General features: G+C 40.5%; 1 protein-coding gene across 9 annotated transcripts in view; it reads right to left on the bottom strand.

The window, feature by feature from the left end:
* Positions 1-26,161, bottom strand: part of ST7 (suppression of tumorigenicity 7) — a 311,491-nt gene that overhangs the window by 46,078 nt on the left and 239,252 nt on the right. For all 9 annotated transcript variants that reach the window (XM_080665997.1, XM_080666004.1, XM_080665996.1 and 6 more), the window contains 2 exons: positions 2,245-2,317; positions 683-785 (listed from right to left, as the gene is read on the bottom strand). In XM_080665997.1, the coding sequence (XP_080522123.1) occupies positions 683-785; positions 2,245-2,317 (176 nt within the window). The remainder of the gene's footprint in view (positions 1-682; positions 786-2,244; positions 2,318-26,161) is intronic.

The raw sequence follows: 26,161 nt of genomic DNA, 5'->3' as shown, positions 1-26,161 counted from the left end.
GATTATAGAAATATCTGTATATTTCTACCATGACTGACTCCCTTAAAATCAAATTCAGAAAAAAAAACATTAGAAATATTAAATTGGTATTTATAATGGGTAGTTATAATGGGTAGTTATAAATTGGTCAATCATGTGGTTAAGTATTTCCTACTACACAAACTTACTGAGATGGCACTCACAAGTCAAAAGAATAATACTTTTTCATACTTGGAGGTTTTCCCTATTAATTTCTTGCCACAACTAATTAATTATCATTTATTTAGAGAGACACAGAAGGTCACATTGGTAAGTATTTTTTACCATTTTTATTCACAACAAGGTTCGTTTCCCGAGTTGGGTCTAAGTAAGACTAAAAACTTGTGTGAAATTCCTGTCAAATACATCAACGCCCTTGAGATCTCCACAGTTTGCCAATTTCAGACTTTCTTGACCTGGACTGTCTAAGCCAGGCGTATCAATTTACCCTGATTATACGAAGGCTGAAAACCAGCCCCAAAGCCTCTTGCATGAAGCTTTTGCTTAAAAATGAAGTTAATAATCATAGATTATACAGGGCCTCAACGTTTGTTGGATGCAATTCATTTTTTTATGACTGTTTGCATTCAAGACATGATACTGTGGTCATGGAACATTTTCTCTGCTATCATAACGAGTTCCTGTGGGGATTCCACATACTCACTTTTGGCACATGAGGATTGAACTCAACAGCTCTATGAATGGCCTCGACTGCATTCATCTCTGCTGTGCTCAGCCCCCGTCGAGATGCCGCCTCAGGAGAGAATCTGAAAAGCAGAAAGACAAACACCATCCAGTTGGGACCACTGCTTGGGCATCAACCCAGAGTGGCATCTACATATCAAGGGCCCATAAAACCAGAGCAAGCCAATGGCATGACCTTTCCAAACCTCCACTACATGGAACCTCTGAGTGACACCTCAGACCAAGGCTAACAAAAACCCCCACAGAAGCAGAAAGCATGTTTGCATCTAATTGTGGCAGAAATTAAATTCAGCATCAAGTCTCTCTGTCTAAATAGCTACCTAAATTTTCTCTAGGGCACCTGCTTAGGTCAGGGGAGGAGATAGGACTGATGAGGGCAGACAGTGTAGGAAAAGAGAAAACTAGGTTACAGAAGAGCACACTTGGTTAAAAACAAAACTGGGGAGAATTTTCAAGGAGCTCCCAACCCAGCCTCAGTGCTACCCTAGAGGGTAAGTCGTGCAGCCTCAGTGGCAGCAGGAGAACCTGCCTGCGGCCGGGCTGGCAGGGGGGTGTGCATGCCCCAACTGCGGGCCAGACACCTGCCCAAGTGGATGAAAAAAACCAGACCATGCAATCTCTTTCTCACCTCACACCCAGGGCTAACTCCAGAGCTGTGCTTGGCAGGCAGACACCACAGGGGAAGCTGTGACAACCCTGGCCCTGCCCTCCCAAGCTGGAGTCGCTGTGTAGGGAGAAAAGATGTTGCAGTAGGTACTGGCGATCTACAGGACAAAAAAGAATGAAAGACAATTACTTCGGTCTTGAAGTGCACACACACTTAACAGCAAACCTGTCTGACATGGCAGAGGCTATTTTCTTTCCCTGTTATCTGATTTTCAATGGGACCAAGGGAATACATGGGGAAGTGTGTTTCTGACCGAAAAACAGTTAAGCCATCTATTCTTTCTCACCTGCCAGTCATCTTGGATGTTTATGGAAATTCTCTATGCCACAGTCACTTGCCTGAGTAAAATGGGCAAATATCCCATTGAGATGGCCACTCAAAGTAAACAGACCCTGTGCGGGGAGTTGGTTTGGAGTAGATGAGACAAAGAATGGAGATGACCACCCCCTCTGCCATATTACTACGCAGTCTTGGACTGCTGAAGGAAGAGGAATAGGCAAAAAATGAATAAAAGGAAGGCATTTTGTGTTAAGTCCTAAGTAGGCCTTTTGGTTTGTATTATCTGGCCAAAAAAAAAAAAAAAAAAAAAAGAAAGAAAAAATAAAATAAAAGAAAGTCACTTCAGAGGTATGGAATTTTATATAAATCCCTCTTTAGGGATTCTTACACCCCTACAATACTTCAGGGTGTACATTCCCTCCTGCCGGTAGTGAAAGAAAAGATCAGCAGATTTTGGAAAATGCATGCTTATAAGCAGGGGCTCATAGAATAAGAGACTTCCAGAGAAGCTCTCGAAGCAACATCTCCTTAAGTCAGTAGGGAATTTAGTACCACACAAGTTGTTACTCACTTACTTGTCAGAGACAGCTCTTGCTTTGAGCAAGGCAGCTGTGTAGCATATTGTTGCCGACTTCGGTAAGCTTATATCTGTTAAAAAAAAAAAGAAAAAAAAAAGAAGAAAGTAGGAACTCTTGTAAGTTTGCAAAAACAAGGAGCAATGATTTTTAATATGCTAGTATTTTAAACATGTAAGTCTAATAAAGCATAAATTAAGAATATTATAATGTCTACAGTACACAGCTATTCCTTATGTATCAGGGTGGCATGTGCAACTAAGAATAATTTATATTTTTGTAAATAACTCATGTTTAACATCTATCAGACTGACTTTAGCAATCATCTTCTACTTTAAAATATGTATTTTCATCTGTTGAGTTTACTCAAGCAGAGAATAGCTAAAAATATATCAATTTAATGTTACATGAATACCATTGATATCATGAAAGGCAAATACGATCTCTTTGTTACTTATAAAAATTTATCAACAGGCATACGAAATACCAATGTGAAGGAAAAATTATTACCTTTAATTAAAAAACAAACAAAAACACACCACAGCTTAAACTATATATCATTTGAATTACATTTTAAGAAGTTCAAATTTAGTTTTTTTGTTAAAATGTAACATATATATTGTATATATAAAAACTATATGTCTTTATATATATATAATGGTATACATATGAAATTGTTAGAAAACTATACAATTTTTGTTCATTCAATCCCTTTTCATATAAAGCCTAACTTGTTTCCCAGAACAATTTCCTCTCAGTTTGTGTAGAAAATCTCAGATGAAGGGGTAGGAGTGAGTAATAAGTTCAGATAATGAATTCGCAGGGAAGTAAAAGTACAGGGTACAACTAAGAGTAGATAAACTCAAAGAGAGTAGTCCTTTGGGGGAAAACATTTGTTTTTAAATTATGATTCTATTAATTTTTTAAAAATGTTTTTATTGATTTCAGAGAGAAGAAGGGAGAGGGAGAGATAGAAACATCAATGATGAGAGAGAATCATTGATCAACTGCTTCCTGCACACCCTCTACTGGGGAACCAAGGGCATGTACCCTGACCAGGAATTGAACTGTGACCTCCTGGTTCATAGGTCAACACTCAACAACCAAGCCACACTGACCAGGATGAATCTATTTCTTACTAGAATAATATTTCTTTAATACTCAACCAAATGTATAATATGACATTGAAATGCGTTCTAATTCAGACCAGGTAAAAATATGTCATTCCCGTTGTTGCCAAACTCACTCTGGACTAGAGGAATACAACACCTAGAATCCTTATAAGTTTCTTTACAGATCTGTTTTCAACTTAGAATTGTATTACAGTAAAAATGGAAAGGGAAGTCCCACAAACTAGCCAATAGTCAGAAGAAGAAAATATTTTCATAAAAGAAAACCAATCCCTCATCCAATAACAAGTATTTACCATCAATTCCAGCATGAGGAATTTCTCTTCGAGAGAAATTTCAACGACATTGAGAAAATACAAATAATTATAGAAAATACCAACACAGAATTGAAAGAGAGAGAGTCTTTGCAACCCTGATCTCAGATATTATATACAAACAAAATTTCACCACCATATGCATAGTATAAAATGGTATGTTTATGATTAAGAAGAAAAAAATGTCAGACACTCATAGATTTTTCATTGCTTTTCCAATATCTAAACATTTAACCACTTCCCAGTGTGGGAAATCAATCTAGGAATGAAATATCATTGTTTGCTAGAGTCCACTCATTGATTGTCACTGGAAGATAATTTTTTAAAACTGCAGATAATACACATTTTACTTACTTAAATGTTCAGATCTTTTATTTAAAAAGTATCCAAGCCTTGTTTCCACCCTTCCTGGTGAAAACCCACAGTATGGGAGAACATATTTGGCAATGATACATCTGTTAAAGGGTTAATATCCAAAGTATATAAAGAACTCATACAACTTAACAGAAGGAAGATAAAGAACCCAATTAAAAAATGGGCAAAGGACCTAAATAGACACTTCTCCAAAGTGAACATACAGATGGAGAAGACACATATGAAAAAATGCTCAAAGTCATTGATCATAAGAGAGATGCAAATTAAAATGACAATGAGGTATCACCTCACACCTGTCAGAATGGCTACCATCAACAAAACAACAAATGACAAGTGCTGGAGAGAATGTGGAGAAAAGGGAACCTTAGTACACTGCTAGTGGGAATGCAGACTGATGTAGCCATTATGAAAAACAGTATGGAATTTCCTTAGAAAATTAAATATGGAACTGCCATTTGACCTAGTGATCCCACTTCTAGGAATATATCCTAAGAAACCTGAAACAACAATCAGAAAAAATGTATGCACCCCTATGTTCAGAGCAGCACAATTTACAATAGCTAAGATCTAGAAACCACCCAAGTGCCCATTAGTAGATGAGTGGATAAAAAAGCTGTGGTACATTTATACCAGGGAATACTATGCAGCAGTGAAAAAAAAGAATCTCTTACCCTTTGAGACAACATGGAGGGGCCTGGAGAGTATCATGCTAAGTGAAATAAGGCAGTCAGAGAAAGACAGGTATCACGTGATCTCACTCATATGTGGAATCTAAGTAACAAAATAAACTGATGAATGGAGTGGGTCCAGAGACATGGAAGCATGGAACAGAGTACAGAATCGCGGAGCGAAAGTGGGGAAGGGTCGGGGGGTGGGAGGTAATAAATCAAAGACCTTGTATGCATGTATGCATGGCCGATGGACACAGACAATGGGGCAGTGAGGGCCTGGGACTGGGGGCGGGGATGAGCTGGAGGGTGCCTATGGGGGGGGGGGGTAATGGGACATATGTAATACTTTCAACAATAAAGAATTTTTTAAAAAATATTTTATTGATATTTTACAGAGAGGAAGGGAGAGGGATAGAGAGCCAGAAACATCGATGAGAGAGAAACATCGATCAGCTGCCTCCTGCACACCTCCCACTGGGGATGTGCCCACAACCAAGGTACATGCCCTTGACCAGAACCGAACCCGGGACCCTTCAGTCCGCAGGCTGACGCTCTATCCACTGAGCCAAACTTGTTCTGGCAACAATAAAGAATTTTAAAAAAAGAACCATTCAGAATGAAGAATAAAATAACTGAAATGAAAAATACATTAGATGAAATCAATAGTAGATTAGATGAAGCAGAAGATCAAATTAGTGATTCGGTAGAAGAAAACACCCAAGTAGAATAGCAAAAAGAAAAGAAACTCAAAAAAATTGAGGATAGTACAAGGAGCCTCTGGGACAACTTCAAGCATACCAACATTTGCATCATGGAGATGCCAGAAGGAGAAGAGAGAGAGCAAGGAATTGAAAACCTTTTAAATAAATAATGATGGAAAACTTCCCTAACCAGGTGAAGGAAACAGACACACAAGCCCAGGAAGTGCAAAGAGTCCCAAACAAGGACAGCACCAAGAAACATCATAATTAAAATGTCAAAGGTTAAATATAAAGAGAGAATCTTAAAAGCAGCAAGAGAAAAGCAGTTAGTTTTCTACAAGAGAGATCCCATAAGGCTTTCAGGTGATTTCTCAACAGAAACTTTGCAGACCAAAAAGAACTGACATGAACTATCCAAAGTGATAAAAAGCTATGACCTGTATAACCAAGTTTATTCTACCCAGCAAAGCTATCATTTAGAATCAAAAGACAGGTAAAGAGCTTCTCATACAATAAAAAGCTAAAGGAGTTCATCATCACCAAGCTAGTATTACAAGAAATGTTAAAAGAGTTTTCTTTAAGAAAAAGAAGAAAATAAGACTCTTACTTATGCTGTCTACAAGAGACTCATGTCAGGTTAAAAGACCCACATAGACTGAAAATAAATGGATGGAAAAAGATGTTTTGTGAAAATGTAAGCAAATAAACAAACGCTTTGGTAGCAATAGTTATATCATATAAAACAGACTTTAAAACAAAGGCTACATAACAAGAGACAAAAAATACTTGAAAGTTGTGCATGGTGGTGGTGGAGGTTCCCCTCAGCCCAGCCTGCACTCTCTCCAATCCGGGACCCCTTGGGGGATATCCCAGCCTGCACTCTCTCCAATCCGGGACCCCTTGGGGGATATCCCAGCCTGCACTCTCTCCAATCCGGGACCCCTTGGGGGATATCCAGTTTAGGCCTGATTCCGCAGTCGGACATCCCTCTCGCAATCCAGGACCACTGGCTTCTAACTGCTTGCCTGCCTGCCTGATCGCCCCTAACCACTCTGCCTGCTGGCCTGATGGCCCCCAACTGCCCTCCTCTGCTGGCCTGATGGCCCCCAACTGCCACCCCTGCTGGTCTGATCACCCCCAACTACCCTCCCCTCCCGGCCTGATTGCCCCCAACTGCTCTCCCCTGCCGGCCTGATCCCCTTAACTGCTCTCCCCTGCCAGCCTGATCGCCCCTAACCGCCTTTGCCTCAGTCCTGCCACCATGGCTTTGTCCGGAAGGACTACCGGAAGGTCTCCTGGTCTAATTAACATATTACTCTTTTATTAGTATAGATGTTATCCCAATTAACTTAATAAAAATTGTCTGCAAATTATGCTAACACTAGAAGTGAACCACTTATCAATTTTATTTTAATCATCTCTATTGGTGTACCCTGTAGGTGTAAAATTTGGCTTCCACACTGTCAGCATTTCTTGGGGGCCAGAATTCAGAGACTTCATAGATAGTTCTGAGGTCTTCAGCCTTGCTCTGAAGTTACTGGCTGCTCAAGTTATCACTCGAGGTGGTGAATTTTTCTACATTGTCTTGGTCTTTTTCTGGATCATTTTTATTCAGTTCCTCATTTGGCCTGTGATAATGGCCACATATTGTTGGCTTATAGCTTTCGTAGGTTTCTTGAAGGGGAAGGAATATTTGGAAAGGCTCCTTCCCTTGAACTCCCTTAAAGACATCTTTTCACCCCCATGGATGTCTTTAGTACCTGGAAGGACAACAGTGAGCGCAGAAGGACATTGGTTTGTGGGGAAATGGCTGGGATGAAAGGGAAAAAAGTCTTCATGAGAAAAAGTATGGGTTGAGGATGGAATCTGCCAATCAAGACCAGGGAGTCTTGGGGATATGCCACTAAAGAAGAAGAGAAGTTTGGGTGTGGTCCTTTCATCCTGGACACTGGACCTGGGTTAACAGGGCTTCTTCCTCTTTTACCTTCTTTTGGTGAATGGGGTTGGTTGTTATATAACTGTGCTAGGAGTTTGTGGTTTCCTGGTCATCTTCACCATGTCAAAATTTCCCAGGGCCCTACCCCAGGCCTCCTGAACATATGTGTTTCTCTAGGACAATGAGGGGCCACACCCCCTAGGCTTTAATTAATCAGGAAGCCTCTCCTCCAGCTAATGTTAGCTCTGGGAGAGAAACTTAGACATCGTAAAGCACCATCCTGACACTTCCATGGGGAGGGGTGAGGAGGCCAAGATGCTTTGGTAAGAGAAAGAGGGCATTTCTTTAGCACTTCTAAGCCTTCTCTAACTTATTGACCCCATGTTCAATTCTGATGGGTCACATGGTAGGGAGATGATACTTCCTCCAAACGTTTCCCTAGGCCACCCATTTCAGTGGTTCATTGTTCTTTCTCATCCTTCACCATTAGCTAGTTTTTATAAGATTTACCTAAAATCTTTTCAAGGTAATGTGACTTCTCTGTGGAGATGTGAATCATCCTGCTTCCCTAGTACAGGTTGCTCTTATGCACCTTGAAAACCATTCACTTCTTGGCTACTACCAGAGAAATTTTCCATCTCACCCCCCTTTTTCCACTGTCCACGTGGCTCTCCCCAGCCTTCTGTTTTCAAGGTTGAAATCATTGCCTTTAGACTGTTTTTAATGAATAGAGTTGCTCAACTCGTTATCTTAGCTTTGTTTAAAATCTTAGGGGTGATCATAGTAGGTATAGTATCTGGATTTGGGGTTTAACAGTATAAGGTGAATGAGGCAGGAATTGAAATTCCTGAAGTTGGGCTTCCTGTTTGTATGTTGAAAACTGCACCTCCCCCCGCCCCACCTCCTCAGGGAACTCGGGTAGTCAGGCCCTTGGTCCGAGGATTGCAGACTCAGGTTCATAGAGGACAGGAGGCCCAGGCCCTGTCAAAGTATGGATCAGAGGCAGGGCTAAAGGACCCTATGGAATCCATCTCAGCCCCTGACATCAGGCTTTGGAACTGCTGGGCTTGGTACTGGATGTGACGTACACTGACTTCCTGCAGAGGACTCAGGGCAGTGAGGCCTTGATCTGAGGAGTCCGGCCTTGGGTCAACAGAGGGAGGATCCCACGACCTGCCAGGGCTCAAGGTGAGGAACATGAGGGAGGAGGGAGGGACCCTGGACCCTAGAACAGAATCATCCCACCCAGGGCGGGATGACAACAGGCGATTTCTGCATCCAGGTCTCAGAGACTCGGGAGCTTTGGTATAGGGAGCGGGACCTCAGATATGCAGAGGACCAGCCCAAGTCCTGCCAGAGTCAACATTAGGATGTAGCGATCCTGGATCGCATAACAGAGGGGACCCCACAGAAGCCCACCCTTGCTGTTAGCCCTGGAAGTCCCCAGGGCAGGATGACCACATGCAGTGTTTCCTGACTTCCACAAACGGGTCTGAGAGATCCTGGGAATGTGGTATCAGGAAAAGGGCCTCTGGTGCACAGAGGGGTGGGCCAGGTCCTGCTGGAGTCAACCGCTGAGGCAGCAGCGAGGTTGTTAGGCCTCCGCCCGGCCGGGCCAGAGGCTAACGACCTCGCTAAGCCCGCCTCACCCCGCCCTGCCCGGCATTCGGTTGTTTTGGATGTTAGGGACCCTGGCTCTTTATAAATATAGATAGCCAAGATATGGAAGCAACCTAAGTGTCCGTTAATAGATAAATGGATAAAGAAGTTGTGCATATATACAATGGAATATGATTCAGCCACAAAAAAGAATGAAACTTGCCATCTGCAACAACATGGATGGACCTATAGGGTATTGCTGAGTGAAATAAGTCAGACAGAGGAAGACAAATGCCATATTATCTCACTTGTATGTGGAATCTAAAAAACAAAATAAACGAATAAGCAAAACAGAAACAGACTCATAGATACAGAGAACATTTTGATGGCTGCCAGATGGGAGGGGCTTCGGGGAGGATGAGTGAAAAATGTGAAGGGATTGAGAAGTACAAATTGGTAGTTATGGAATAGTCATGCCTACAGCATAGGGAATATAGTCAATAATATTGTAATAACTATGTATGGTGTCAGATGGGTACTAGATTTATTGGGGTGATCATTTATTAAGTTATATGTCTAATCACTGGGTTGTACACCTGAAACTAATATTGTATGTCAATTATAATAAAAAAAATGTTTTAAAGTAAAACAAGTTTTTTGAGCAGGAATTAACAAAGCAGGTGCTTTCCAAGTATTGCCTGTAATTTATTCATAAATTTTATTCAGGGGAAGAGACTCTCAAAATCATCCTTAGTCCAATTTTGTGTGAAAAGGCTGTATACAGTGCCTTTCTGTCTTTTGTGACACGTAGCTGCCATTATTACCAAAAAGTTCTCTTCATAATTAGAATCCAAGAAGAGAAAAAGAGTCATCACACAATTCCATTACTGTCTGCAGAAACAAGGAATGCTAAATAAACATTTCTCACTTAAGCCAAGCTGAACTGCTGGTGCTTGTTTAATTTTCCTTCTGCTTCTTTGACATCTTGTGATTCATACATGTCCTTTTCTTTTTTTTTTTAAATATATTTTATTAATATTTTTACAGAGAGGAAGGGAGAGGGATAGAGAGCTAGAAACATCGATGAGAGAGAAACATCGATCAGCTGCCTCCTGCACACCCCCCACTGGGGATGTGCCCGCAACCAAGGTACATGCCCTTGACCGGAATTGAACCTGGGACCCTTCAGTCCGCAGGCCGACGCTCTATCCACTGAGCCAAACCGGTTTCGGCACATACATGTCCTTTTCTGAAAAGGGAGGAACCTTCTCCAGTGTCTTAGGCATGCAAAATCAAATTGTCATGAGAGTCTTTCCTTAAAATCTAAAATCTTGAATGTAATACAATTGGAATCGTAGAGTATGTACTGTGTTGTGTCTGGCTTCTTTCACTCAGCATGATGTTTCCGAGTTCCTTCCACGTTGTTGCATGTATCAGTACTTCATTATTTATTGCTGAATACTATTTTATTGTATGGATATACTACAATATGCTTATTCTCCTGTTGTGGCTATCTGGACTGTTTTCCAGTTTGGGGCTATTATAAATAAAGCTATTGTGACTATTCTTGTATAAGAATTTTTTTCTGGAAACAAACAAACAAACAAACAAAAGAACCTCATTTCTGTTGGATATGTAATTAGAAATGGAATTGCTGAGTCAGAAGTTTAATCTGGTAAGCAGCGCTTCAAAGTAGTTATATAAAGTTTGTAAAACTAATATATGGTTGTCAGAAAAATAGTTACTTTTGAGTTGAGGGCAGTTTGGGGCCAGAAAGGGGTCTGAGGCAACCTTCTAAGATGGTGGAAAGTTTTATGATCCTGGGTGGTCATCACACGGGGGTAAACATAAGTGAAAAGCCATCCAGTTCTACACTTACGATTTGTACAAGTTACTACATGTAACTTATCCTATCTAATAAAAGAGTAATATGCAAATTGACCATCACTCCAACACACAAGATGGCTGCCCCCATGTGGTCAAAGATGGCTGCCCCCATGTGGACACAAGAAGGCCACCACAAGATGGCCAGCAGGGGAGGGCAGTTGGGGGCAATCAAGCCTGCAGGGGAGGGCAGTTAGGGGTGACCAGGCCAGCGGAGGAGGGGAGTTGGGGGCAACCAGGCCTGCAGAGAAGGGCAGTTGGGGGGGACCCAGGCCTACAGGGGAGGGCAGTTTGGGGTGACCAGGCCTGCAGGGGAGGGCAGTTAGGCATCAATCAGGCTGGCAGGGGAGTGGTTAGGGGGTGATCAGGCAGGCAGGCAGAAGCAGTTAGGGGCAATCAGGAAGGCAGGCAGGCAAGCAGTTGGGAGCCAGCAGTCCTGGATTGTGAGAGGGATGTCCGACTGCCCGTTTAGGCCCGATCCCGGTAGGATCGGGCCTAAACGGGCAGTCGGACATCCCTCGAGGGGTCCCAGATTGGAGAAGGTGCAGGCTGGGCTGAGGGACACACCCGCCTCCATGCACGAATTTCGTGCACCAGGCCTCTAGTATCTCAATAAAAGATTAAAAACAAAACTACAATCCTGTGCCACCTGAAGCTGTCTTCTCTTCAATCTATAACATTTTACTTGCCTTTTATCATTCTGGCCCCCTCCATTCTTGCTACAAACCCTTATCTAAAAATTACTTACTAGTTGTGCCTTCCATTAAAAAACAGAATCTGGCCCTGGCCAGTTTGGCCCAGTGGATGGAGCATCGGCCTGCGGACTGAGGGGTCCCAGGTTCGATTCTGGCCAAGGACACATGCCTGGGTTGTGGGCTCGATCCCCAGTGGGGGGCATGCAGGAGGCAGCCAATCAATGATTCTCTCTCATCATTGATGTTTCTATCTCTCCCTCTCCCTTCCTCTCTGAAATCAATAAAGAAATATATTTAAAAAAAAAACAAACAACAAACAAACAAACAAACAAAAAACAGAAATCTGGTTATTTCTCAAGTCAGCCTTTCAAATATTAAGACGGTTAAAACATCTCTTCTAAACCAATTCTTTCTAGAATAAATACTTCTAGTTCCCCAACTGATATATTCTTCAGAATTTCTCACTTATTTTAGTTACAGAGACATGGGTGGTTTCAAAATATGAGAATTAGAAGTGTCAATAACCTTCTGAGTCCCTGAAACCTGACACCTGGAGAATGGTAGGATTAGGGATCTGGGCTGGAGAGAGTCACAAGACCATTGAGCTGAAAGGGTCAGAAAGAAGCTGTATGGCACCAAGTCCACATCTCTTGGGGATAGGTGTAACATCAGACTGTGGAAAGGAAGTCTACAGGGCTGCTGGTGGCAGGGGATTCTAGATCTAAGTCCACAGCTGTGAGAGGCTGAGCCCAGAGGGGTGGCCTCAAGAACTGCCCGAATCGTGCAGTGCCAGGGAGAGAGAAACTAGCAGTTGCACGGTTGTTTTGCCTCTGTTTGGTCTTTGTGTTTATTCGCTAAACTCTGTTCATAGGACGTTTTAAATATAAACACTCACCTGCGGCTGAGGTGCAGGTGGAGATGTGGACATGTCGAGTCTGGGAAGAGGCTGTGGAGGAGAGCAGCTTGGGGAGAGGTGACCAGGAGCCTGGCACTGGGACATTCCTGACCCTCCAGACCTAAGCAGCCATTTTTCTCCTGAAGAGCCAGCCCCTCCCAGCAGCCTCAAGGCAGCTTATACAGCCACACCCAGAGTGGTACAAAGGACAAAAAATCTGAATAGCCACAAAGAGTGCTGGGATTGGGCTGAAGAGGGGCCATTCAGTCCCTGAAAGTGATGAAGCACCCTTCCTAACTATGGGCCTGTCAGAAACAGCTGCTTGAGAGATTAAGATTGACAGCAGGCAGACAGGATAAGTGGGCAGATTGGTCCCACCTGCTGGCAGTCAAGGCTGTGGATCTCTTGAAACTTCAAAACAGTGCTGACTACCTAACAGGAAACTGAGAAGTGGCAGACAGAACAGAAGAGTGGGATCTTAATCCAGCCCCCATGAGGCATTAAAACTCAGTTGAAATGAATGATGCTTCACTTTTTAATTTTTTTATCTTTTATTTATAAAGAAAAATTTTTTCTTTATTTTGTTTTGCATTATTTTTTCTTCATTCTATTTTTATTTTTTATTGTTTATTTTATCTTTTAAATTTTTTTCTTTCTTTTTCTTCTTATCCACTCATTCTCTTTATACCTCCTCTAAACTGAACTGAGGTCCTCCCTTTATTCATTCAATTCCTTAACTTTACTTTCTGTATGTAAGCTCTGCCTCTACAGATTCTGCTCCCACCTTTTTTTCTGGGTGTTTGTTGTTTGCATTTTTTGGTTTATCTGTTTGTTCTGTGGTATTTTCGCCCCATATATATTTTTCTTCCTTTTTCTTCTTTTTCTTTTCTCTCTTACTTTTTTTTTTTTCTTTTCTTGATATCACTTTTGCTCTCTTTACTTTCTCCTAATTCTCTTTACTCTGATGGTCACTTATATTGGAGTTATCAGTGTCATGAGTACATTCGTATTTTGTTCCCTTTGTATTTGTCTTGTTGAGTTGTATTTTGTGCTGTTTGGTCAATGTGGTAGAAATTGAGCCACATAACCAGACACCCTGAGAGGAGACTCCATCCATGAAGAGGACAATAACACTCAAGACCCAAATACACCAAGACAATCCAAATATCCCAAGTAGGGGGCATCCCTAAATTACCCAGCCCAGAAGACTGGAGAGATTGCACCACTGGGTCCCACAAAATATTTACTATATAAGATAAGCTAAAAATATCTGGGTGGCATAGCAATTTGAGCTAACTCATAGAAACAATCACATAGGAACAACAAAAATGGGGAGACAAAGGAACAACCCCCATTCCAAAGAAAAGGAGCAATCACCAGAAAAGGAAATAAACAAAATGGAGGCAAGCAATTTGTCAGAAAAAGAATTCAGAGCAATGGTTATAAGGACACTGAAAAAGATGGAAGACAAATTTAACATGTGTAAGAATCAAGAAGAAATGAAGAATGACATAGATGCAATAAAGAACACAATGGAAAGTTTCAACAGTAGACTAGAAGAAACTGAGAACTGTATCAGCAAGTTAGAAGACAAGGTAGAAAAACCACCTAAGCACAGCAGCAACTGGAAAGAAAAGTTAAAAAGCATGAGGAAAGCCTAAGGGAGCTTTGGGACAACATCCACATAATAGGGGAGCCAGAAGGAGAGGAAGCAGAGCAAGTAATAGAAAATTTGTTTGAAGAAATAATGACAGAAAAATTCCCTGATATTGGGAAGAAAAAAGCCATACAAGTCCAAGAAGCACACAGAGTCCCAAACAAGATGAACCCAACAAGATGCACACCGAGACATATCATAATTAAATTGGCAAACATCAATGACAAAGTAAGAATCTTAAAGGCTGATAGAGATAGAAAGTTACCTATAAGGGATCTCCCATTAGAATATCAACTGATTTCTCAACAGAAACACATCAGGCCAGAAGGAAGTGGGATGAAATATACTACAAAGCAAGGGACTAAATCCAATAATATTATACGCAGCAAGACTATCATTCAAAATTGAAGGTGAAATAAGGAGTGTCACAGACAAAAAAAAAGGACTAAGGGAGTTTATTACCACCAAGCCAGCATTTCTTGCATAAAGGGACTGTTGTAAAAAGTAGAAAGGGAAGAAGGAACACAGGCATAAAGAATAAAAATGGCAACAAACAAGTACCTATCAATAATAACCTTAAACATAAATTGATTAAATGCTACAATCAAAAGACATAAGGTAGCTGAATGGATAAGAAAACATGACCTATATATTTTCTGTCTCTAAAAGACCCACCTCAAAACAAAGGACTCACACAGACTGATAGTAAAGGGATGGGAAAAATATTTTTCAGGCAAATGAAAATGAGAAAAAAGCTGGGGTAGCAATACTTGTATCTAAAACATAGACCTCAAAGTGAAGGCCATAACAAGAGATAAGGAGGGCCACTTCATAATACTAAAGGGAGCAATTCAGTAAGAGGATATAACTCTGGTAAACATATATGCACCCAATACAGGAGCACCCAAATACATAAAAAAATTTTCTGGAAGATATCAAGGGAGAGAACTACAGCAATACAATCATAGTAGGGGACTTTGATACCCCATTGACACCACTGGACAAATCGTCTAAACAAAAAATCAGCAAAGAAGCAACAATTCTAAATGACTCACTAGATCAGATGGAACTAATTAACATCTTCAAAACATTTCACTCCAAAGCTACAGGACATACATTCTTCTCAAGAGCACATGGGACATTTTCAAAGACAGACCACATATTAGGACACAGGCAAAGCCTCTTCAAATTCAAGAAGACAGAAATCATAACAAGCATCTTCTCAGATCACAATGGCATAAAATTAGAAATCAACTACAATAAAAACAATAAAAACACTTGGAGGCTAAATAGCATGCTATTAAACAATGATTGGGTTACCAAAGAGATCAAAGAAGAAATAAAAAGCATATTGGTAACAAATGACAATAAAAACATGACAAGCCAAAATCTATGGGACACAGTGAAAGCAGCTCTGAGAGGGAAGTTCATAGCTCTACAGGCCTACCTCAAAAAAAACAAAAAAATATGGTAATATGTTACTAACCCTACAAATTAATGAATTAGAAAGAGAGCAACAAGAAAAGCCCAGAGTAAGCAGAAGGAAGGTAATAATAAAGATCAGAGTAGAAATAAATGACATAGAGATCCAAAAAATAATACAAAAGATCAACAAAACCAAGAGCTGGTTCTTTGAAAGGATAAACAAGATTGATGAACCTCTAGCCAGGCTCACCAAGAAGCAAAGAGAGAGGACCCAAATAAACAAAATCAGAAATGAAAGAGGTGAAGTAACAACTGACCCCACAGACGTATAAAGAATTACAAAAAAAAAAAAAAAAAAATACTACAAACAACTCTACTCCAATAAACTGGACAACCTAGACAAAATGGACATATTCCTAGAAAAATACAAGCTTCCAAATCTCAATCAGTTAGAATAAAAAACCTGAATCGGCTGATAACTACTGATGAAATTGAAACAGTAATAAAAAAAAAAATTCCAGCAAACAAAAGCCCTGGACAAGACGGCTTCACAGGGGAGTTTTACCAAACATTCAAAGAACTAAAACCGATCCTTCTCAGACTATTCCAAAAAATTCAAGAGGAAGGCATACTTCCAAGCTCTTTCTATGAAGCCAGCATTACCCTAATCCCAAAACCAGATAAAGACACTACAAAGAAAGGTAATTACAGGCCAATATCCCTGATGAACATAGATGCTAAAATCCTCAACAAAATTCTAGCAAATTGGATCTAGCATTACATTAGAAAGATCATACACCATGACCAAAAGGAATTTATTCCAGGGATGCAAGGCTGGTACAACATCTGCAAATCAATAAATGTGACACATCACAAACAAATTGAGAGACAAAAGTCACATAATATCAATTGATGCAGAAAACGCATTTGACAAAATCCAACAACCTTTCCTGATAAAAACTCTCAGGAAAGTGGGAATAGAGGGGTCATATCTCAACATAATAAAAGCCTTATATGACAAAGCTACAGCCAACATCATACTCAATGGGCAAAAACTAAAACCATTTCCCCTAAGAACAGGAACAAGAGAGGGATGCCCACGTTCACCACTCCTATTTGTCATAGTACTGGAAGAAACAACAAGAAAGCTCACTGTATGGGAGAATATATTTGCCAATGTTATCTCCGATAAGGGTTTAATCTCCAAAATTTATAAGGAACTCATACGACTTAACAAAAGAAAGTGCTAGCTACAGCAATCAGACAAGAAGAAGAAATAAAAGACATTCAAATTGGAAAAGAAGTAAAACTGTCATTAATCGCAGATGACATGATATTGTACATAGAAAATCCCAAAGACTCCATAAAAAAACTACTAGACTTAATAAGTGAATTCGGCAATGTGTAGGGTACAAAATTAACACCCAGAAATCTATGGCTTTTTATACACCAATAATGAACTCACAGAAAGAGAAACTAACAAAACAAAACAAAACGATCCCATTTACCATTGCAACAAAAAAAATTAAGATACTTAGGAATAAACTTAACTAAGGAGGTAAAAAACCAGTACTCAAAAACTACAGGATGTTGAAAAAAGAGATAGAGGAAGACATAAACAAATGGAAGAATATATAAACAAATGGAAGAATATATCATGTTCATGGATTGGTAGAATCAACATCATTAAAATGTCCATACTACCCAAAGCAATCTATAAATTCAATGCAATCCCCATTAAAATGCCAAGGACATATTTCACAGACTTAGAACAAACTCTCCAAAAATTCATATGGAATTGAAAAAGACTCCGAATAGCTGCAACAATCCTGAGAAAGAAGGATAAATTTGGAGGGATCACAATACCAGATATCAAGCTATATTACAAATCCACTGTTCTCAAAGTAACCTGGTACTGGCACAAGAACAGACATATAGATCAATGGAACAAAACAGAGAACCCAGAAATCGACCCAAGCCATTATGCTCAATTAATATTTGACAAAAAAGGCAAGAGCATACAATGGAGGCAAGAGAATACAATGGAGTCAAGACAGTCTCTTCAATAAATGGTGTTGGGAAAATTGGACAGATACATGCAAAAAAATGATACTAGACCACCAACTGACACCATACACAAAAATAAATTCAAAATGGATAAAGGATGTAAACATAAGACGGGAAACAATAAAAATCCTAGAAGAATCCATATGCAGCAAAATATCAGACATATGTTGTAGCAATATATTTACTGTTACAGCTCCTAGGGCAGCCGTGAGCAAACTACGGCCCGCGGGCCAGATCCGGCTGTTCTATCCGGTTCTCTTGCTCTTCCCTCCGCTCCTTTACTTTGAATTTATATTAGTTCACACAAACACTCCATCCATACTTTTGTTCCGGCCCTCCGGTCCAGTTTAAGAACCCATTGTGGCCCTCGAGTCAAAAAGTTTGCCCACCCCTGTCTAGGGCAATGGAAACTAAGGAGAAAATAAACAAATGGGACTACATCAAAATAAAAAGCTTCTGCAAAAGCAAAAGAAACCATCAATAAGACAACAAGAAAGCTTACTGTATGGGAGAACATATTTGCCAATGTTATCTCCGATAAGCGTTTAATCTACAAAATTTATAGGGAACTCATACAACTTAACAAAAAGAAGATAAACAATCCAAACAAAAAATGGGCAAAGGACCTAAATAGACACTTCCGAAAGAGGACATACAGAAGGCCAAGAGACATATGAAAACATGCTCAAAGTCACTAATCATCTGAGAGATGCAAATCAAAATGACAATGAGATACCATCTCACACCTGTTAGAATGGCTATCATCAACAAATCAACAAACGACAAGTGTTGGTGAGGATGCGGAGAAAAAGGAACCCTCTTGCACTGCTGGTGGGAATGCAGACTGGTGCAGCCACTGTAGAAAAAGTATGGAGTTGCCTCAAAAAATTAAAAATGGAACTCCCATTTGACCCAGTAATCCCACTTCTAGGAATATATCTCAAGAAACTAGAAACACGAATCAGAAAGGATATATGCACCCCTATGTTCAGAGCAGCACAATTTACAATAGCTAAGATTTGGAAACAGCCTAAGTGCCCATCAGCAGATGAGTGGATTAAAAAAGGGTGGTACATCTACACAACGGAATACTATGCTGCTGTAAAAAAGAAAGAACTCTTACCATTTGCAACAGTATGGATGAACCTGGAGAGCATTATGCTAAGCGAAACAAGCCAGTTGGAGAAAGATAAATATCACATGATCTCACTCATTTGTGGAATCTAATGAACAACATAATCTTATGAACAAAAATAAAGCCAAAGTCATAGAAGCATTGAACAGACCATCCAACCTAAGAGGGAAAGCAGGAGGAAGGAGGTAAGAGATCAAGCAAAGGACTTGCATGCATGCATATGAGCATAAGCAATGGACACAGACAGTAGGGGGGTGAGGGCATGTGCTGGGTAGAGGGGGGAGCGGCTGAGAGAGGTCAATGGTGGAAAAGGAGACTTACATAATACTTTAAACAATAAAGATTTAAATAAAAATTAAATAAATAATCCAGTTTAAAAAATGGGCAGAGGCCCTAAATAGACACTCTCCAAAGAGCACATACAGGCCAATAGATATGTAAAAAGATACTCAAGGTCAGAACCACCAGAGAAATGTAAATTAAAACCACAATGAGCTATCACCTCACACCTGGCAGAATGGCTATGCTGATTCTACAAGTGCTGGCGAGGATGTGGAGAAAAGGGAACCCTCGTGCATGCTAGTGGGAATGCAGATTGCTGCAGCCACTGTGGAAAGCAGTATGGAGGTTCCTCAACAAGTTAAAAATGGAACTGCCTCATGACCTAGTGATCCACTTCTGGGGATTTATCCAAAGAAACTCAAAACACTAATTTGGAAGAATATATTCACCCCTATGTTCACTGCAGTGTTATTTACAATTATTTTTCATTTTTGAAGCAGCAATGTGATTCATTTGCCCATTTTTTTAATACAAGAATTTGCTTCATTATCTGCCTGGCATCCTTGATCTTTTCCATAAGAGCCAGTCCAGGGAAGGGCACTGGACTAGGCTGAGAGTCTATTACTAGAGACTGGCAGCATTTCAATCCTTCTTTCTCAAATGCAGCCTAATTTTGTAGTGGATATGTCTCAAGCTGCTTGTGCCTATGGCACCAAACATCTGAAAAGCACTGTTTTGTTGGTCTGAACAGCCTGATGCTGACAGCCTGAATACATATTTTACTCACTGGTACTCCTGGCATCTCAAATCCCTCTTATTCTGCATATCCCTCTTATGCTGCATATTCCTCACAAAAAAAAAAAAAAAAAAGGAAAAGAGCCAACCAAAACACAGGGTATCCAGTGACCATATCAAAGGAACTGTGATGATAGTTGAATAAGTTGTGCTATTTATAAGGCCTTGGGCAATGAGCAAGGTTTACAGAATTTTTACTTATAACTACATGCTGATTCTGTAAAACAATATCAGCAAAAAGCTTATTCTCCAAATAGTCTCCTTATAGAGTGACTAGAGGCCCGGTGCATGAAATTCATGCACGGGGGTAGGAGGATCCCTCAGCCCAGCCTGCACTCTCTCCAATCCGGGACCCCTCGGGAAACATCCCTCTTGGAATCCAGGACCGCTGGCTCCTAACAGCTCACCTGCCTGCTGGCTTGATTGCTCCTAACTGCTATCCCCTGCTGGCCTGATCACCCCTAACAGCTCTCCCCTGCCAGCCTGATCACCCCAACTGTTCTCCCCTGCCAGCCTGATCGCCCCTAACCGCCTCTGCCTCACCCCCACCACCATGGCTTTGTCCGGAAGGACATCCCGTCTATCTGGTCTAATTAGCATATTACCCTTTTATTAGTACAGATTCCCTAATGTGTTGTTTAGAACTGTTTTCAATCTACGGAGATGAAAGTATTTCCCCCAATATTAGCAATATGTCCTGTTCTTAAAAGTATACCCTTTGCACATTACCAGATGGCAAATAAGAAAGCTAATTTAGGATGGGCTTGATGGCATCAGTAAAAATGGTCTTGATATAGTTATTGCATTCATATAACAGTTGTGACTACAAAGAGTCCAGCTATCCCTCACAAAAAAGTTTCTGCCCCCATTTAGGACAATCACTAAATGGCCTAATGAAGTAAATCTAAAAAAAGAGCTTGGATTTGTAGGCTGAAACAATTTGATCAGGAGTTAAAATCCTGGAATTTTTCTGTCACCTTTCCAAAAGTTTAGGAATTATTTATAGATAAAACTAAGTATTTCTGTTTTATCAGTTATCTATTTACTAGAGGCCCGATGCACGAAATTTGTGCAAGAGTAGGCCTTCACAGCTGTGGCTGTCTCAATTCCTCCCTCACAGCCATGGCGGGTGCAGCCCCGGCTTTGTCCTGGAAAGACATCCAGAAGGACATCTGGTCTAATTAGCATATTACACTTTTATTATTATAGATATGTCCTTTTACATCCAAAATTAATTTTAATAGCAGGCCATGGCTCTGCCTTTTGGGGAGCATAAGACTGGACTCTTATTTTCTTATTTTAACTATCATTTTATTTATGGTTTTCCATTTGAACAAAATTGATTTGAGAATAATGATAAAGTTAAGTGGTAATCTTGGCTCTTTTTAAAAACCAACAGTTGCTGAACTCTTACTCTGTGCTCCACACTGTTCTAAACACTTAACATGGATTAACTACTTTAATCTTCACAACAAATTCCCAGCTGGTGATCTTGGGCAAGTTACTTAGCCTTTCTAAGCCTCCATTCATTTCCAGAAGAAGAAACCGAGGCCTGGAAGGTTTAAGTAATTGCTGAATTCACTTAGCTAGTGGGGTGGAGCTGGGTTTAATCTCACCATCACCAGTGACTGCCTTTGTATCCCAGGGAGACAGACAGAAACAGATGCTCCAAAAGGTAGCTTGTAGCATTCACATTCACATTCTTACTTGTTCTCTGAGATTCTTCTAAAATTGAAATGTGCAAATAATAATAAAGAAATGCATGAATTCTTTTCCACATTACCATCCTAATCTTTGAGATTTAAGCTTTCAACCAAGGTAGCCTATAAAGGGAATCCAAAGATTGTAACAACGTTCATAATGGCTTCTAAAAGAAGGTTAATGATAATAATCTTAAAAACATTTCTGTCCTTATAACAAATGTATGACTGGAAAAAAAGATGATAAGTCTCAAATTAAATGAACACCATACATCAAATCCCCTTTGTGACTAAAGAAATCAGATACAAGTTGATTGAAGATAGAAAGCCAGATTGTGAAGATAGTTTCAGAAAGACAAGCAAACACAGTATACCTTTCTTAAGGAATGATTAAAAAAGGTATCTTAAAAGACAATTTGGCACCAATCATATTTTGCACCATGGCTGCAGCCTGCCTACTCCATGCCTTCATAAGAGGAGAGAGGCAGAGGAAGTCACCTCAGGAAGGCTCATGTTTATGAAAGCACATGGGCTTTTCATCCCACCAGTTCTGCAGTGTTCAAGGAATGTGGTCTTGAAAATTACTTAAACTCACAAGCCTCAGTTTCTGCATCTGCTAAAATGGAATAACCACCTCCTTGCAAGGTTATTGTGAGGGTTAAAGGTAATGTGTATAACATGTTTGACACATGATAGTTCCTCAATAAATTGTAGCTAATTAATAACAACAAGAACCATGTTAATAAAAACAATTTTTAAAAATACTGCCAACAGCAGAGACGGTGGAAGTGTGATGGCCGAGACCGTGGGCCTGGAGTCGGACCACCTCAGTTTATACTCTGGCTTTCCTTTCCTTGTAAATTCACCTCTTACTGAAAAAAGAATGTTCTCAGATTATCTCTCTTCTCTCATAACATATCACCTTCATGGCTTTACTTTCACATATGAGGACCTTAATTTGAGCAAATTACTTAACTTCTCTTGGCACCAGTTACCACAGTTGTAAAGGGGAGCTAACAGTAACATCTACTTCATATGCTTGTGATGAGCATAAATGAGTTCGTCCATGTAGGGTTTAGAATCATGTCTGACCCTGACACATTATAAGAATGAATAAATGCTAGCTATTGCTGCTGCTGTTAGTTTACTCATTGTTAAAGGACACTCCAAATCCAGGATCAACCACCCAGATAAAAATGATCCACCCAAATTGAAAACGAAAGGGTATGAAAGCTCCTGAGGATGGCAAGACAGCATTTCAGAATAATGGCTGAAATAGCATAACATAACATGAGAAGTTACCTTAAGGGCAAAATCAAAATTAGACTGAAGATTACAAAGATGTGTGACCAAATAACTGGTAATCCTATTAGGGATGCATAGCTTCCAAAGTATTTCACTACAAAAGGAGTTTGTGAATGTCACTTTTAAAACTCAAAACACACACACACAACCCCCAGAAAACAGTGAAGAAGAGGCAAAGGGAATACATGTTGCCTTCCTCCTTTCCTCAGAACATGATGTTTCCACACACCCTCACCCTGTTCCTGCCATATTTCTGAATCCTTTTTGTCAGAAAAGCAGCACTAATCTCATTGTGTCACTTCCCAACGTACCACTTAAAAACATTCAGCCACTAGCAAAAGTAATAAAGAAGGATTGGTGTACCCATAAACCATGCAAGAAACAGGTATCCAACAAGAACATTCCAATTTGCAAACATAACATATAATCCTGCTGTTTTAGATGTGGCTCTACAGAAAGGGATTCAAAGTGCTGTGTCCAGCATGGCATGGATTAGAGTAATGGCATCTGAACCAGAGTCAGGGCATCCCTACTTGCTGTCTATACTCCAAGCCCTCTAAAGCACCAACACAGGGCCAGAAAATGGGACAACTCAGTGGAGTTCCTTTGGGTCTCCAGGGAAAGCAGCAGGGATAAACTTGAAAAAGCCCACTTTATGGTATGGTGTGAGAAACAAGAGGCAGGTTTTTAATAATCATGTGTGGTTGCAGCTCACTCCTCAAGAACAGTAACTTCAGCAGCCACTTCATTATATTTCTACTGTAAATGACACAGGTCTGAGCCAAGTCCGCACCAAAACACCCTTCAGAATTCAGTCGGGATTAGGTCATCTGCAGTCTATTGACAACTGTTGAACTCACAACCCCAAATGAGGCATCTCAGCAACAGTATGTGTCTGCCACTAATGAGGCTCTTTTTCCATGAATAATGAATAAGAACATCATCTCTGTTGCCAGGTACACAACATAAACAAAACTCAACACAAGGGCCTTGGTATGGTAAGTTTGTCTATTTGCAACAAAGGAATTTTGCAACGTGCAAGCCAAATTCTAGTAGAGGGTGGGACAGCTGTTGTAACAAATAATGTGAACATATGTTATCAGAATCTAATAAATCAGCTTTCTGCTGTTGTGGAACAGAGGCGAGGCAATGGGATAGATAGAGATGACAGAAAGCTCCAAATGAGTTCATTTCTTTATTTTACAATCTGTCTTGTAACACAAAGCTGATGACTTATCTAATGAACTGAGATCTTCATGAAAAGAGCCTTAAGAGATTTGAGATCCCAAAGGCTCTATTGGTTAAATCTTTTTTTCTTAAGCCTCGATGTATCAGGTTGAGCACAGGTTGGCATGGGATGAGAACACTGGAAACTTGCTATGTCACTGATGGCTAAAGGGTGGCATTTGGAAAAATTCATGGTCACCTGAACTAAATGCATGGGGTTGGGTTTCTTTGGTATCAAAAGACCCTCACTGTATAAGCATTATGCCTAAAAGATAGTCTCATGACGTAGACTTCCAAAGTAAGCCAAACAGTGAGATTCCAGCATATAAACAGAACAAAAGTGAGCTGATGTGAAGGCCAAACAGTCTTCAGTTTGCTTACTATAAAGTGTACCACAAACACTTTTCTCTTTTTCTAAAATTGCTTCCATGCTTGGTAGTATGCACCTTGTCCCCCAGGGTGCTCGTGTTTGCACAGGCCAAGAGACACCATCACTGGCAGAGGGCTTATAGTTTCCATCAGTGAGCAAGAATTAACAACAACAACAACAAAATGCAGTCTTACAATGCCTCTGTTTTCCTAACTGTAGGACCTAACTACATCCTATTTCAGAGATTCCTTATAAAGAGTTGTGTGTCAAAAATAAGACTCAAATGCCCAGCTGGCATGGCCCAGTGGTTGAGTGTTGACCTATGAACCAGGAGGTCATGGTTCGATTCCCAATCAGGGCACATGCTGGGTTGAGGGCTCGATCCCCAGTGTGGGGCTGGCAGGAGGCAGCCAATCAATGATTCTCTCTCATCAGTGATGTTTCCATCTCTCTCTCCCCCTCCCTTCTCTCTGATATCAATAAAATTATATTAAAAATTAAAAATAAGCCTCAAAAATATAGTTTGCTCTACATGGTTGATGATATGCTGGAAAGTTTTACCTGAATAATTCAATAAATGCACTAAATATACTTACTAAAGAAATAATATTTTCTAAAGTACAAAATATAATCATGTAACATAAGTAATCACTCCCTAATATCCACTTTATAAGCAAACATGTTTATTTTGGATAAAGAGTTAATGAAATGAAGCAAAACAGTATGAAATAATGCAGAGATTTCAGTAAACCAGGTCATGGCAGGTAATATGTGGATAATGTTTGTAAAATTATTCAAAAAGTGATTCACAGACAATGGCATATAAATATAATATAATATAATATAATATAATATAATATAATATAATATAATATAATACGTAATATAATATAATATGGCTAGCTTGGTTGCAAAGCACCCCCCACCCTGTGAGGAGTAAGGAGATCCCCCATACCAGACCCCCAGCTCAGGGTTCCAGTGCTGGGAAGAGAAGTCCCCATAATTTTGGATTGTAAAAACCAGTAGAGATTGTGGCTGAGTGACATAGAGGCTGCCAGAGACCCAAGTGTTCCTCTTAAAGGGCCGAAATACAAACTTACTCAGACTCGATCCTGCTGAGCTCCAGCCCTGGGTGGCTTTGGGGGACCCTGGGACATATAGGGAGGAATTGGATTGTCTAGTATTGGAGCAGGAACTTGGGGTGGCTTTCTCCCAGACAGGGGTGCTTCCTGGAGTCATTATTCCTGTGCTGAAACCTCCCCCAGCACAGGGCTGACTGGCAGCCATATCTGAGTCTCCATCAGCCTGGCTCACACTTTTTGCTCCACTCTGGTGATTCCCAGACCCTGCCCCATCCCATTTGCAGCCCCAGCTAAGCTGTTTGCAGAAGGTTTTCCACATGAATGGCCTGTCCTGGGTCAGGCTTCAGACTTTGCTAAAATCTCTCAAACAAGCAACAGCTGGTGACAGCATGATCCAAACCTATTAATAAGAGGCCCAAGACCCAGCACTAGCACCAGCCTGCCTTGCTTCACAGCTGGGCCTTGCTTGGCCACTTCCAAGCCCAATACAAGTAGTAGCCATCTACAGACCTCTCTGTAGCTCCTGCCAGGTGGCCCCAGGCAGTGGCTGACTTCGCACTTGCCTGGAGGCCCCAGAGCCAGTGCACCAGTGGACAGCTTCAGACTACACCAGATTACAACTCTACTCATCCACAAGCGACACACTCAAGGGGTAGACTCAGTGAGCACCAA

Source organism: Plecotus auritus (genome assembly GCF_963455305.1).
Source record: "Plecotus auritus genome assembly, chromosome: 4".
Taxonomy (NCBI): Eukaryota; Metazoa; Chordata; class Mammalia; order Chiroptera; family Vespertilionidae; genus Plecotus; species Plecotus auritus.
The sequence above is the reverse complement of the archived record's forward strand: the minus strand, read 5'-3'. Positions and strand labels throughout refer to the sequence as shown.